Below are 15,901 nucleotides of genomic sequence, written 5' to 3'. Positions count from 1 at the left end.
GGGTTATGCGGGATGGAGCTGGGGGTTGTCTGGACTTGAGGGAGGTCAACGGTGTTGCTGGAAAGTTACTGGAATCTGATACTCTCTGCAAGCAGCCTGTGGGGTCTGGAGGTCTGGATACCAGGTTTTTTAATGCCAACAAAAGTTGCATCTAGGTGTCCATTCCCTAAGGTGTGTGGAGTCTGTCTTCTGGTTTTATATAGACATGATAACAGCCTGATTACATGAAAAACTGAATTTTGGAGGAACCAAGGTGATAAATGTGTCTTGATCTAAAAATGCTACTGCTGTCAGATTTAGGGGTAGTTAGGATGGTTTGAGATAGCTTTTTTTTTTTTTTTTTTTTTCTTTTTTTAGTTCTTGTTCTTAGGAAAAAAGCATTTGACCACAAAGAGAGCTTGAAAAACATTTTTCCAAGCTCTGGCAGCTGTGTGGTGGCTTTGGGTATGTTCTCTTCAACTGAAAAAGTAATGTAGAAACTTTTCTTTAAATACAAAATCTGAGCCAAAAGCAAAGCTGCCCTTTTTCTTTAGCATTGCACCGTTTTTTCTTTAAATTCCTAGAATATGTGGGGAAAATGCTTAGTTCATGTTAACTCTCACTGATGATCTTTAGCTACAGCATTCCCACAGTGTCAGTGACTTTGCTAGCAGGACCTCACCCTGCTACAAACAAAATGTGTATCCCCTTGGATGTGCACTGTTAATCAAATGCTGTGACTCCTGTTGTAACATCTCCTTGCTTTGCAGGACCTCCATGCAGTCACAGTCGTCCTATGGCTCCAACTCGCCGCCGCTCAGCAAAATGAACAGCATGAACAAGCTGCCCTCGGTCAGCCAGCTAATTAACCCCCAGCAGCGCAATGCCCTGACCCCAACCACCATCCCTGACGGCATGGGAACCAACAGTAAGAAACCCTTGCTCCTCCTTCTGTTCCATGCATGCTCCTTGCTGGTCTGGGGAAGGAGACTGGACATTTCTGAGGTGCTGTTGTGCCACAGGGCAAGTCTTCTCCGGGCTTCAGCATCCTTCTCTGAGCCTCACAGGGGTGAACAGAGCTCCTTCACGCTGCAAATCTTGCTGGCTGCACTGTTGTCTGTCTTTAAAGACCTTCCCAGCAGAGGAGATGGAAACATTGGCAAACTTTCTTTCATTTCAATTAAGACGCTTCTTAGTTTCAAAGGAAACGTCTGCAGCTCCCAGCTCTGTAACCTGTTTCCTCCTGGCTGCTGAAGAGTGCCCAGCAGCCCTGTAAATCCAGGATGACAGACATGGTTCTGGGGGCTAAGAAGTGCTGCTTTTTTTTAATTTCAAAAGCACTGGGCTCTCGCCCACACCTGTTGCTGATCCCCTTCGGGTGCTCAGTGTCTCTGAAAACAAAGCTGTTTGGCTTCTGTATTGGGTTACTCTGCTGGCTCAGTCCTGCTCCTTTCCTGCAGCAGGGAAAGATGAGATGCCCACAGCTTGCTTAGGTTTCTACAGAGTCTGTTTGTAAGGGAAGGTGATGCAGAGGCAGCGCTGCCAGCAGTGGCTTCGACAAGGGGAGAGCTCCTGCAGGACTGTCTGTCATCTGGTCCTTGTGCATTCGTTGGGGCCCTGCCTTAAATTCCTCGTGAGCTTCCTCTGTGTGAGGGTTTAAGGCTGCTTGGGTTGTGGGCTGCGCTGTGCTGGGGGTGAGGCGAGGTGCAGGGATGCCTCGGTAACAATGTGCTCCTCCTTCTCTCCTCCAGTTCCCATGATGGGCACCCACATGGCCATGACCGGCGACATGAATGGCCTCAGCCCCACACAGGCGCTGCCTCCTCCCCTCTCCATGCCTTCAACGTCCCACTGCACTCCCCCTCCTCCATACCCCACAGACTGCAGCATTGTCAGGTGAGCAGGAGCAGGCTGCCCAGCACATCTCCTACCCATGGGGAGCAGAGGCCTCGTGCCGGGAGCCTGAATAGCCCCTGCCAGGTCCCTCACCCCGTTTTCCTGGAGTTCTGCATCCAGTGGGCTTCGGCAGGCCTGAGGCTGGGCCACCCTCTGGGCCCTGAGCCTCAACCCCCCAACTCTGAGCAGCTGAGAGAAACAGGGACAGTAGGACTGCAAGAAAGCCAAGGGATACAGCATCTGCTGGACTGGTGGAGCAGAGGGCACCCTGAAATAAGCCAGGGAGTCTTGCAGATTTATTTATTTTTTTTTACTGACACTTGTAGTTTTTTCTTCTGTGGCCATGCAGCAAGCTGTGGCTGGGGTCAGAAGTACAACCAGCCTCCCTAGAGATGCAGCTCGTCTGCCCTCCATGAAGTCAAACAGGTTGAAAAATGCTCCCCACGATCCTTTATACTTAGAGAGGAACGTGATGATTTGAAGTACTGTGGGTGCATGATGTGTCTGAGCCCCAGACCAACCGCCTTGGTGAAGCCCTCTGTCTATGTGGCGTGCTGCCATGGGCTCAGCTACGTTCTGGGTCAACCTGGCAAGAAGGTCTTTGGGAGCCTTCCTGCCCTGACATCTGGGATGCAGCACCAGCTTTCGGCTAAGGCAAGGTGCTGCCATGAGGGTTGTCTACTAGGAGCCAAGCTTGAAGGACTCCCTCATTTGTTTGGTGTGGCAGCGATGTGGCTTGCTGGCCTGGGATGTCTTGGAGGAGGTCAAGCCAAGGGTAAAAGCTTCATTTTCTGTTGCTGCAGGTTGGCTTAGTGTTTGGTTTTTCTGTGGTTTGGGCTGTTGCAGCCAGGGTGATCCTTTTTTCTCTCTCCTTCCTTCCTTCCTCCTCTGCAGCTTCTTAGCGAGGTTGGGCTGCTCATCCTGTGTGGATTATTTCACGACCCAGGGGCTGACCACCATCTATCAGATTGAGCATTACTCCATGGATGTAAGTAACTCCTCACCATTTCCTTTGTTTGCAGTCTTGGCCCTGCTGTAGAAACAGGTCAAATCCAGACTCAGGATTTTTTTATGTGATTAGTTTGATTTAAGACTGTTGCACACCACAGAAAACTTACCGGGAGGTATAGAGGCTGGACTCGGTGCCAGTTGGTGGTTGTAACTACCTTGCCTGGCACAGAGAAAGTGCATCTCCCCCTCCCCACTGCTGTCCTTTTTAGTCCCCAAAGTGGCCCCAGCCCACACGCCTGTTAAATCTGCAAGGCTTGGTTTCAGTTTATGCTCCTCTGAAACACCTCACTCGCCTGCAGACAAGTAGGCTGTCCAGAAGTGGTCTGCGTTTTTCCCCTCCCTGCTTCTGTTTTCTGGCCTTACCTTAACAATCTTCCCTTGCCACTGATGTCTCGGCCCAGCTGTCTTTTCTCTTGCATGGCTGTTGCTGCAGGGTTGCTTCCTCCTATCCTGTGCTGCTGCTCTCCAGAGATTGGCCCTCCCTTTTCTGCCCCAAGACTTTGCAAGGCTGTGATGCTTCCTAGGCTGGGCTGCCTTCCTTCTGCTGATGCTCTAATTAGAAAAGCTGACCCAAATTAACCAAAGCTGGATGCTAACTTGTTTTCAAAAGCCAATGTCACATTTCCCAGAGTTAGGTAAGGCTGCCCTCGAGTACAGTACCCGCAGAGGTTGATGGGGCCTCAAAATCCAAATGTTTTAAGCTTAGGTTTCTGTCTTAAACTTTTGTTCAAGTCATCTAGGCAGTTTCTGTAGAGTCAGACCCAGAGCTTTGAATATTGGAGCCCAAACTTTAATTCTAAAATCCTCTTGCAGGCTTTGAAATGAACAGTGAACTTTTCAAAGCTGTTGAACTTCTACAGTCCAGCATCCCCCACCACAGACAACCAGTAGAACTCTTCAAAGGAGTTTTGGAGGCCTTGCAGTCCAGTTAAACTTCTAGCTTCATCATAGGTCATCATATCTTATGCATGAATGTGTCACTTCCAAAGGGACCTTGTGTCATCAGTCCTTGCTGCCTCTCAGCTACACATACTTGTTCAGGAGTGGTGAGCCAGTGAACCACCACCTTCAGGATCAGTGGATCAGTGGCTTGTCTTCCGTAGTGCATCACAGCCACCGTGGGTTAATAATTAAGCATTTGCAGGGTGGCCCAGAGGCTGCTTCTACCGGAGCCCAGACCCCCTGGATTGCCCAGGGATTGCCCTGTTAAGCCCTGTTCCTTGCCTTGCAGGATCTGGTGAGCCTCAAGATCCCGGAGCAGTTCCGCCATGCCATCTGGAAGGGCATTCTGGACCACCGGCAGCTCCATGACTTCTCCTCCCCTCCCCACCTCCTGCGTACCCCCAGCGGCGCCTCCACTGTCAGCGTGGGCTCCAGCGAGACCCGTGGGGAGCGGGTCATCGACGCGGTCCGCTTCACGCTCCGGCAGACCATTTCCTTCCCACCCCGCGACGAGTGGAACGACTTCAACTTCGACATGGATGCCCGGCGCAACAAACAGCAACGCATCAAGGAGGAAGGGGAGTGAGCTCCGCAGACCCCGCTCCGCCCCGCCTCAGCCACAAACTGCTCAGCCCTTCGTTTTGTCTTCCCTTCTGCTTGGTACTGCACCCCCGGACGAAGGGCGGAGGGAGCCTCCTTGCTCGCTCCTGCTAGTTATGCCCTTGGCGCTGTCCAGGCCATGCTCCTGGACCGCAGCCTCCACCCCAGCTCTTGCAAGAGGAGGAGCTGAGCGAAGGGGGAAGGCGGGTGGCGTTTCCTTGAAAGCCGTTGGCCTTCTCGAGAAGGCGTTGTCCTTGTTTCGTGTTTTCCTTTGGGGAGAGGGCTTCTTTTCTTGACTTTTTGAATCCTCACACGCCTTGTGGGTGTCCTGACCTGCAAACTCTCTCTCTCATCCAGCAATCCCACTTTGAAAAGCAGGAAGGTTTAAACATTTTTTTAAAGCCAAAACCAAAAAAGTAAAAATCAATACCCAAAGCCACCAAACCAACAGTTCATCTGAAAAACAAATGGGAATTGGTCTGCTGAATGTTGCACTTAAACAGCCTCTTCCCCCAGAGCTGAGCGCTCTGTTCATGTGTACTATTCTCCAGCGGAGACAGCACATGCACTTTGCTGGACAGGCCAGAGCTTATGGCCACCTGCAACCCTCTTTTTCCTTTTCCTTTGCATTCTATAGGGGAAAAACAAACCTGGTTTCTCTTCTCATTTTGAATGTACGCTCTACTTGTATATCCTGGTTTGCTTTGGTCAGGATATAAATGCCGGTACAGCCATAAGTAATTCTGACACTTGTCGGTAATTCTGACTCTTGTCCCCCACCCAACATTAGCCACTCTGTACTACTACTGAAACGTAAGCTAGAGAATTAGGCTTTGCCACATATGCCGCCTGGTTAGTTTAGCACAAGGGTTTGCCTGCCTGTCTTCTGACCAGAGGACTTACTGGGAGCTGCACACTGATTTGTAGGGCTTCAGCTACCCAGAACACGGGCAATTCTTTATTTAGACTGTTAGATTGGTTAATTAAAGTAGAGCTGTCTTTAGACATGCCTGTAGTAGCCTGGAATGTGTTATTTTGTTGCTGGGGACTATAGACTAAATAATGAGCAACAAAAAGTGCAGAGTAAAAAATATACGTAATACGCGTTTTCCAGCAGCCTCAGAACAAACGCCAGTTCTGTGGTAGTATGAGTGTTGCTACTGCAGAAGTCCTGTTTACATGAAAAAAATGATTTTTCTGTTATTTTTTCTTCATTGGTTGAACAGCAGCTGTGCTCTGAGGCATTTCCTCTGACTGCCAGTGATACTGTGGACAAGTAACTGAACATTTTCACATTTATGTTGGCCAAGGTAGTGTGACTGGAAAAACTAAAGCAAGGGGCTTGGCTCAGGACTGCTGCTTTCAGGTTGGCTTTTGCTGTTAACAGTAAGCCTGGCTTTGTTTTTTTACTGGAGAAAGATGGAAGAAGCAGCTTTTAAAGGACTTGTCATCCTACCTTGCTACAACCAAATAATCTTGTTTCAATGCAGTGGCTGTCTTCTGGGCCCTGCTGTGTGCCTCTTATTTCACATAATCGACACTGTTAGCATCCTCCTCCATCTGTCCATTGTGCCAGGTTGCATTCAAAGACTGCCTTTAGGTAACTGTGCAAGCCTATTTTGGATAGCTCTGAGCGGTAATGTAAGATGGTTACCTTGTAAAGTGTGTATATATATTTTTTTTGTATGTGTAATTTTTGTTTCCTACAGCATAACATGCCAATTTTTATTTCTTCTTGGGCTACTGGGTCTGACAGAACCACGTTAAAATGTTTTTTGTTTTTCTGTTTTTTTTTTAATTATTATTTTTATGCAGAATGCTTACCGTATACTGTGTAACAAATGGCGTCGTCACTGGACAAATATATTTGTATTTTTTCATACTGAGATTCCCGTGTTACTTTGCAGTTGAGGGGAGGGGGCAGGTACCGAAAGCCTGTTTTATCATTTTGTTTTGTAACACTTCAAAGAGCAGCGTCCTAGATTTCAAAGTATTTAACATGCTCAGTGTGAAAACTTACTATGTCTTTTTTTTTTTTTTTTTCTAGTATGCTACAAAAGGAGCGAGTCAGCCTGCTCTTGACTCAATGCAAGAATTCATTCAGCAGGGCAGTGTTAGCGTGGGGAAAGTGTTAGTGCGGGTACTCTGCAAGGTCCTGGAGGTGAGCTGGGTTGTGCCCTTCTCACCTCCGTGGTTTTGCATCTCCATTGTGTAATCCTTCTGAGCTGCTTCAGTACTGTACAAATATTGATGCCTTCGTGACCTTCGTTCTAGGAACTAGGAAGCTTCTGACTACCAAGGTTAATGCAGTTAATGCCGTGCCCAGAGTCTGGGCGCAAGAATATTAGTATCTGCTTTTCAAATCAGCAGTAAGATGGAGCTTTTCTGCTACATCACTAGTGACTAAAATATATGCTGTGAAAACCTTCTTTCCACTGTATACCACTACGGAGTGCACTTATGTGTAACTGGGATCTTCACGTGAGTTTGAACAGCTGTAGCTTTTACCCTCCCCTGTAGAGCTGTGATTATTTTTGTTGTTGTTGTTTTGTTTTGATACATCAAAGCCCGTGGGTTAATTGAGCTGAGGATCTACCGATGCTTGTAGCAATGACAGTGTTGCCTGCACCAGGATTTGTGTGTGTTTTGGAACACCCTGTTGTTGAAGTCGATGAAAATAAAAGCCGGACTGAAAATGATGCTGAATTCCCGAACAGCTTCCTTTCTTGCCTGTGCGCCGCCTTGGAAATGAGCAGGAGCCTGTGCTGCTGCTTATTGCTCTGAGCAGCAGGGCCTAGCGTCACCTCTGCATATCACAGAATCACAGAATCACAGAATTTCTAGGTTGGAAGAGACCTCAAGGTCATCGAGTCCAACCTCCAACCTAACGCTAACAGCCCTCCACTAAACCATATCCCTAAGCTCTACATCTAAACGTCTTTTGAAGACTTCCAGGGATGGTGACTCCACCACTTCCCTGGGCAGCCTGTTCCAATGTCTAACAACCCTTTCAGTGAAGAAGTTCTTCCTAACATCTAACCTAAAACTCCCCTGGCTCAACTTAAGCCCATTCCCCCTCGTCCTGTCACCAGGCACGTAGGAGAACAGGCCAACCCCCACCTCGCTACAGCCTCCCTTGAGGTACCTAAAAAGAGCGATAAGGTCGCCCCTGTGTGTGTTTGTCTAATCCCCTTAGATGCTCACCAGTCATTTCTTCTGCAGCTGTACCTTGACCCAACACAGAGGCTGAGGAGGTGGTGGTTTGGCTGATGTGACCTGCAGCTGTTTCAGTGGCTGTTAAATTTCATGCAGTCCCAACTTAGGTCCATTAAGTTGCACACTCAGTCTGTCTTTCTGCAAAGACTGGGGAGAGGGAAAATCCCCTCTCTGTGTACTTCCCTTGAGAGCTGGCTTCATGTTCACCATTAAAATTGAGATAGCTGAAGCAAGAAATTCAGGCATCCACTTCTGGTTTATTAAAAAACCTTTCCCACTCAACAGGGAGACCTTTCATATTTCTGTATCATCCATGTTGCATGGGCGTGTTACGAAGCGTCACCACATCCACATCTGTCATGTTTCTGGCACATTGCATGGTTGACCCCTGTAAGCCTTTCCCTGAAAGGTAGAGGCTTCTGGCCTGTGGATTATTTGCATAGTTCCTTTTTTTTTTTTTTTTTTTTTTTTTTTTTTTCTTCTTTCTTCCCCTTTCAGCCTTTATTCTGTTTTTGAGCAGGGTATGGGGAAATGCTTTATATTCAAAATCCTCCTCAAACATGGCAAGGCTGTGTGCCCGTGGGGTGGGGAGAAGAGAATTTGGGCTTTGGACAAGCAGGGGCAGTACTACCCTTTTCCCTACTCTCCGTTTGTGAAATAGCCTCGCACTGCCACATCCAGCACCACCCTTGGAGTTTGGGGATGCTTGTCCTTCATGCCTAGCTTACATCAAAGACCTCATGCATCACTACATTCATCTTCTCTTCTACCTTTTGCTTTTTTCTTTGTATATTGGTTCCTCCTGATACTGCTTCAGTCTGATGGGCTATCACCTTAATGGCCCAGCTTCATCAGTGGTTTCTGTATAAAACCATGTCTGCCTCCTACAGCTTTCCTGAGGTTGTGGCTGGAGGAAAGGGCTCAGGAAGGCACCAAAAGGTCAGGGAAAAACTCATCTTAAAAGAGGAAAATGCCATGGCTTCTCCTGGGAGTTACTTTCACATTGACCATTAAGGCAGGGAATGCCTGCCTGAATTCTTTGGTTCTGGTCACTGCTGCTTTTCCCTTTGGCCAAAGGCTTAGAGAAGCTCTTGTCTCTGGCTATCGCTAGCTGGAGGCATCATTGCCCTTATTCCACTTGGATAGGCAGGGATTGCTTGAATGTGCTATTAAAAACTAATATGCTGCCCTCAAAGAGAGAAGTGCTGCTACGATGACTGCCAGAACTTGCTGTTTCAGCTGATGGGCTCCTTGCCTCTAGATGAGCAAACTGAATAAGGTAAAATAAGATTTCAGTTTCCATTAACCAGATAGGCTTGAAACACGTTTGCTGATGATTGCAATAGCTGTCTGCTGTGAACCATTGCTAGATTAGAAACTTCTGCGTTGCTTATACGAGAGCAATGGTTTTGGTGCAGAGAAATCCAAAGCTAATGCTCTCCCTTTCATCCTCCACGTCTTCCTGTTGGAATTTTGTCTTTGGATAATGAGATAACTCATATGCAGGTATGAAGTTTCCTAAGCACACTGAAGCTAGCTAGTTTGGGCCCTACAGCCTCGCCTGGCAGCCAGGCTGGAGTGGAGCCTGAGGCCTGGGATGTTCTGGCTCTCTGTGATCCATGAGAACAGGGAATTGACTTCCTGAGCACACAGCAGAGGGAGGAGGCTGGAGTTTTGGAGCCGTTTTGTTGAGGCTTGGGTACATTGGCTGTGAAGGTCAGATGAATGTGAAGGAAAAGATATATTCTGTCAGCAAGGACTAGTTCAGCCTTCTCCCAGCTTGCTTCCTTAGGAATGAAGTGCCAGTATTTTACTCAGGTATATGGCAGTTACCCTTTGCTGCAACTTTGCTGTCCCATTGGTCCCTCTTCTTTGTATGCTCATGCTCTCTGGGTTAGATATGTTATCCCTTGAGCACAAGCCATTAATATCAGCTCTGTGGGCCTGGGTGGTTTTGGCTTTGTGTACCTGTGTGTGTTTACATGCATGTGTTTCTGGTAGTGGGGCCTGGATCCTCTCCACAGCCCCCTGCGCCTGCCTGTGGGTGCTGCCCATCATGCTGTGCCCTGCTGCTGGGTGAGCATAGCCAGGTGCTGCCCCAGCTCGGCAATTGGGATTCCCACAGACGTGTGCCAGTCCGATTCTTTTTTGGGGAGAGGAAGGGGCAGCTGGTTTTGTTAAAATGCTTTGACTTCCTTGTAAACACTCCCACAGACTCGTGCATTGTGTTTCAGGAGCTGTCAGCTCTGCCTGCATGAAGCAAGCGACTGGGGGAGAGTAAAGGAAAAGATGCTGGGGGGTGGGAGGGGAAGGGGCAGGAGACACACAGCTTGGGGGGGCTGCATCTGCCTGCCCCTGGGGCATGGTGAGCACCACAGGACAGCCTGGGGCCAGCGTGCAGCCACCGGGTGCCTGCAGCACCGAAGCCAAAGGGCATCACCCCACTCCCCCAGCAACACCCAACACAGCCCACGGGCATCTGGATTTTGGCCTGAAAGCTCTAAGTTTTTGGGGAGGGTCTTCATGCAGCATTCATCTGTGTTTTTTTCTCACTTCCACTGCAGTGCACAGCTCTTTGCATTCAGCACCAACACAGGCACTGCAGCCAGCGGCTTTTTTGGCTGTGCCACTTCCCCCGATGGTGGGGATGCGTGCTCTAACATGAGGTGGGTGCCTTCTGGCATGCTCAGCAATTACTCACAGGCAGCTGGGCTGATACCAACCATTACAGCATACAAGGGAGATGCTTACATTGTCTCTCCCAACTGCCTAGGGTAGGAGATTAGGCTCCCTGCATCATCAGTGGCAAGAAAGTCCCCGGGGAGCCATTCAGAACATATTAGCTTCCCACTCTGAATCATGCCCTGGAAGATGTGGTCTCATTATTGCCTGCATAAAGGTCAAGGGAAGACGAAGTTTGTTTGTTAATATTAAGCAGGATGGCTCTGTCCCTGCAATCAGCTTTGCTGGGTTCCTAAGGCTCGGGGCTGCTCTGCCAGAGAAGCTCCCACGGCAGAGCCGTGTGCCAGGCAGGCAGCTGGCTGCAGGGCTCCACGTGCAGAGAAGAAACTGGTGCAGGAGCTGAAAATGAAAAAATAGAGAAAAATAAAAAAATAAAAAGAAAAAAAATATTGGGAGACCTGGGTAAGAGCTGGTGCTTTTCCTATTCTATTTTTACAGCCAGTGCTCTCGAAATGAATATCTAGCAGCAGAAGTGAAAATATATATATATATATTTTTAATTAAATAGGAAAAAAAAAAAAAAAGAGAGAGAGAGAGAGAGAGAGACGAGGGGATCTCGCTCCCGCATTCCTCGGCTCCTTTGTCGCAGGGGCTTCCTCCAAGAGGAGCGGAGCGCAGCGGGCGGGCACCACTGCCCTCTGCCGGGGCCGCGCTCCGGGCTCCCCGGGGCCGCAGCAGCACGGACGGGGCTGCAGCCCCCACCTCGGAGCCGCTGTGCCCCCCACCCCGGGCTGCTCCTCTGCGAGAAGCGTGGCCGAGTTTTGCAGAACTGCATTTTTATTATTATTATTATTATTATTATTTTTAATTTTGACACACACAAAACCCATCCCACGCGCGGCAGCTGTTTCGGTGCCTCTTGGATATTCATTTTGCATGGCTTGGATAAACGAGTGACCTGTGGGGGTTTTGGAGCAGCATTTCTTGTAGCTGCATCTGGGGAAAGGTGCTGCTCTCCTTCCCTTTGCTGTGCACCCAGGGATCCCCCAGAGCAGTGCCCGTGCCAGGCAGCACCGGCACCAGTGGGAAAGGCAGAAGGCGAAGCCATGAAGCTGTCCCCGGCCAAAGCAGCAGGGCCAAATGCCCTCACCCCGGGCAGATCTTGGGTGCCAAAAGGCTAAAGCTGTGCCCTGGCTTGACAAAAACCTCTGCCTGGAGCTGCCTCTGGAGCCAGAGCTCACGCACCCCAGGAGGCTGGCTGGAGGGAAGCAGCCCCGCGTGGCTCCCTGGTGCAGCATCACCCCGCAGCCTCGGCCAGCCTGCAGCAGCACCCTGCGTACCTGGCCCGAGGGCAAGACGCGCTCCACCTTTCCTCCATGCACGCAGCACCTCGGCTGCAAAATGCAAAAAAGTCCTCACTGCCCCAGCGATACGCATCTCCTCCAGCTGAGAAAACACCACCAGCTATTTTGCAGTGAGCGCACGCCGCAGCCAGGAACTCCCACTGCAGCACCTGGCTGCAGCACCGGCGGCCGGCTCGGGGCTCCCACGCCACCGCAGGAGCCAGCTGAGCCAGTCTGGGTGGGGAGCCCGGCACCCCGCCAGGGCCCACCCGCCCGCGGCACCCAGCACCCCACTGTGCACCTGCACGGCTCTGCGGGGTGCTGCCTCCCCCCCGGGGCTCCCCGCTGGGGTTGCTGGCTCTGGCTCAGTTTGCTGGCGCGTGCTTTAAAAGCTCACCTTGCCTGTTTTGGAACCGTATGAGATTTTGGGAGGGCTGGGGGCAAACGTGAGCGCAGCCCCCAGCAGCGGGTAGGTGCCCACCGCAGCGCAGGGCTTTGCTATGGGGGTGTTTTACATGGAGAGGATGTACTGGCAGTGCTCCTGCAGGATCTGGTGCTCAGCTCACATGGGCTCCTTGCTCTCACCAAGGTGCTCCCCTTGCTCAACTGTGCCCTGGCCTCCAGGTCCCTCCTGTGGCCCACAGGGAGACTCGAGGGAAGGGTGCCCAAACCGCTCCGGTGCGCGCAACGGTGTGAGCTGGCTGCTCAGCTGCAAGGTGAGGACATGCAGATGTCAGGCGTTTGTTTTCAGCTTCTCAGCCTTCAGTCTGAGCATTTCCTAGTGCTGTCATACCTGGCCATCTTCTGTCCATGGCTGCACTTTTCTGTGCCCCATCAGCAGCCGCAAGATGAGCAGCTCTGAAAGGGAAGCTGCTGGGGAGATCCCTTAGAATGGGTTTGAGATATGCCCTAGAGCAGTGTTTTCCAATTTTCCAGGAGAGCCTCTGATTTCCTCCATTTTTTCCCGGCCTTCCTCAACATCATCCCAGGGCACCTGCTGACTTCTTCCCATTTTCATCCTGAAGTTGCTTTTGCCTGATTATTATTTTTTTTTGGTTGGTTGTTTTTTGTTGTGTTCCCCCCCCTCCCCCCCAGTTCTTCTGTGAGCTTCTGATTCATTTGGCTTCTGATTCCTTGGAAATCGCCTCTGGAGACAATGCTGAAGATTTCTACACATGTGATCCAACTTCTTGGCTGCATAGCCCTCAGCGCTGCAATTGGGTAAGAAATGTTACAACAGATCCCAGTCCTCTGGAGCAGGGCTGTTAGGAAACAAAATATTGCACAGCCCTACGTGAAAAAAAAGAAGAAAAAAAAAATCTCTTTGATTAATTAAAGGTGTGGGTGGATGCACAATTGCATCAAATTATCCATGCGTCATGGAGAAATGCGAGATAAATGCATCCACCCGTTGTGCCAAGGACGTGGTCAAGCAGCCTGTGCTGAGCCTGGGGAGGAGATGCCAACCTGAAGGTACTCGCCAGGGTTGTCATGGGGGTGTCCTTCACCCAAACAGGAGCTGGAGGGTCACATCCAACACATGGCGAGGTGCCGGTGGCACGGAGCCCAGCACCTCTCCCTGTGTTTGGCCCTCTGAAGGTGATGCAGGGCTCCTGCACGCCAACAAACAAGCAGCCCTGAGCATTGGTGCGCATGAGCCGATCCCTTCCCTGCTGGAGTTTTGGCTCTAACCTCAGCCTCAAAGCCACAACCTCCTTGCTAAGCCCTGAGCAGGGCTTAGTTTGGGTGGGAGCAGCCTGTGGCCGCGCCTGCCTGTTGCTGAGGGCACAGTGACCTTACTTTGCTCTCCTTCGGAAAAGCTTCCTTCCAGCATAAAGTCCTCCGGGCATCAAGACGGTTTCTTCTATTATAATGTATACTCCCCCCTTTATGTCTGCTTAATTATTGACTCGACATCGCTGTTTTAGGGGCACCAGGAAGCCAGTGTTTCACGGCTCCCAGCCAGCTGGGCTGTGCCCTGCACTGAAGGCTGAAGGCTTACGGTAAAAGCCCACGCACCGAACCCACGTGCTGGGGTTGCTCAGCCGTGGCATCGATGACTCGGCCAGCCGCAGCCAGGGGATGGGGCAACGCCTTCCACCCGGCCTTATCGTCTCACCCAAGGGAAAGCTATTAGCAAGGAGTAATTAAGACAAGTCAGGGACGGTCTGGCCATGGGCAGTGGCTGTCTGGGGTTATTTCAGACTTGCCTGGGAGGTAAGGAAATTGGACATGAACGAAAGCCCTGCCGGGGATGCCAGCAGGCAGATGGAGGTGGGCAGGTGGGGCAGTGGAAATGAAGGCACTTTGCGGCCCCTCAGGAGCAGACAGAGCTGATGGAAATTTTATTTTTTTTAACTTTTTTTTTGGTTGATGGTTTTGTAGTGGTGCTCCCCTGGCTGAGAAGCAGCACAGACTGCTGCCATTTCACCGGGGATGAAGCCCAATCAGAGGCTGGGACTGGGAAGGCACTGAGCATACACTGCAGCACCGTGGGCTCTGCTTCACACCTCCAAAACTGAGCTTCAGAAAATGGTCTATACTCATACAGGCAGACATCCTGGGCCAGGTTTTCCTTCCATTCATGCTGCTTTGGCTGGCTGTGAGCGAGAGAGGAGCAATGCTGGCTGGGGTTGCCAGCTGGGACAGGACAAAGGTCTGGGTGATGCTCCAGAGCTGACCTATTCTCCCAGGCAGCACCCTGCTTTTTTTCCCCTTCTATGGCTAGTGCAGAAAGACCCTACACCTGACCCCTCTGGCCATTGATCCTATTAGCCCGCAACTGCCTGATTATCACAGCTACCATGCCCCAGCATCATGGTGCCTGATGCACAGCTGCCGAGGGAAGGGGAAGCAAAGAATCCTCTTGGTTTTTTTTCCTTAAAACTCTAAGATATCCTGAAGAAAGCACCAGCAGCAGTGCCAGCTCCTGGGCAGGTGGATGTGCCAGCAGCGAGCTGCACTTTGCACTCTGAAGGCAGCAGAGGAGAGCCCAAGGCAGCAGCACCGTGTGCTGGCGTTGCTGTTAGGTGGTGCTCACAGCCGGTCCAAAGAGCTGCTGAGGGCTGGTAGCTCCACCACACCACCCGGGGCATGGGCTGCCCAGCAGCAGCTTCTGACCTGGAAAATTTTCTCTTGCTGCTGGGCCCATCAGGAGAGCAGGAGATGTTTGTTATCATTTGTCTTGTGGCGCCGGCGGTTGAGCAAGAGGAGCCGGCATGCTGTGCGCATGCCACCGGGGCTCCCACCTAATCCTGCTGGGTGGAGGACTCACTGCCTGGGGAATGCTCCTGGCACTGCATGTTCTGCCTTTGTTTCGGCGTAATTAGCGTGGAAAGGGAGAAAGGATGCAGAGCCTCGCACCTCAAGGGGAACCATTACGGCTTCGTTGGGCTCCCAGAGCAATGTGATTTGTGGCTTTGTGCTCGTTCCTCCCAAGAGGTGCTGCTACAGCTCCAGGCCACGTCGAGGCACTGGAAGAGTGGAATCACAGGTTGCAGGGCTAACGCTGCAGCTCCCGGTGCAGAAACTCAAGCAAAAAGAGGAGGAACTTGCTGGTGGAGCTGCTGCAATATATGGGTTCAATACTTGGGGAAGCACAGGGCACAGCTAGGCAAAGATCCCTGTATGCTTTTTCCCATCCCTAATTGTCCATGGGGACCACACTTGGGTGTGGGGATGGCTGTTGTAAAGCTGTTCGCTCAGAGCTCCTCAGGGCTAAAGTGACATTTGGTGACAAAGTCCTTCCCTGCAGCTGTGGAAACCCATCTGGCAGAGCAAGAACTGATGGGCGCACACTAGAGCTGCTTTCAAAGCTCTTGAGAGGGGGAGAAAAAAGGGAAAAAAAAAAGGGAAAAAGCATTGTGTGGAGTGGCTGAGCTTTCCCTGCCCGGCCCCTGTGCTCAGAGGAGCTGTAGGCAGGTAACTGTCACGGAGCAGATAGACATGAAACCACTCAGCTCCTCCTGCCTCACCCAGGGCCAGAAGGGTTTTCTGAAAACAAAAATAAAGGGAAAATTCAGTCTCCACCCATCCACCCAATTTGGCCGGCAAATCAAATGAAACAATCTGAGCGCTGGCACCGTTGGAGCAGTGAAATGCCAGCACCCAGCCTCGCACATGAGGTGTCGAAACAAAACGAGGTGAACAAACAACCCCTGGGAGCCTGGGGGCACCGACCTGCTTTTAAGATGCCGGTGGGTTGTTTTCCCCTGTGTGGCAGTGGTGGCAGC

At 50.9% G+C, this 15,901-nt stretch overlaps 1 protein-coding gene across 4 annotated transcripts in view; it reads left to right on the top strand.

Moving 5' to 3' along the window:
* TP63 (tumor protein p63) overlaps nt 1-7,127 on the top strand; it is a 102,251-nt gene extending 95,124 nt beyond the window's left edge. For all 4 annotated transcript variants that reach the window (XM_084292061.1, XM_084292060.1, XM_084292062.1 and 1 more), the window contains 4 exons: nt 750-907; nt 1,731-1,875; nt 2,770-2,863; nt 4,118-7,127. In XM_084292061.1, the coding sequence (XP_084148187.1) occupies nt 750-907; nt 1,731-1,875; nt 2,770-2,863; nt 4,118-4,414 (694 nt within the window). In that variant the 3' untranslated portion in view covers nt 4,415-7,127. The remainder of the gene's footprint in view (nt 1-749; nt 908-1,730; nt 1,876-2,769; nt 2,864-4,117) is intronic.
* Nucleotides 7,128-15,901: the final 8,774 nt, after the last annotated feature.

The sequence above is a fragment of the Netta rufina genome (assembly GCF_964035555.1).
Source record: "Netta rufina genome assembly, chromosome: 9".
Taxonomy (NCBI): Eukaryota; Metazoa; Chordata; class Aves; order Anseriformes; family Anatidae; genus Netta; species Netta rufina.
The sequence above is the reverse complement of the archived record's forward strand: the minus strand, read 5'-3'. Positions and strand labels throughout refer to the sequence as shown.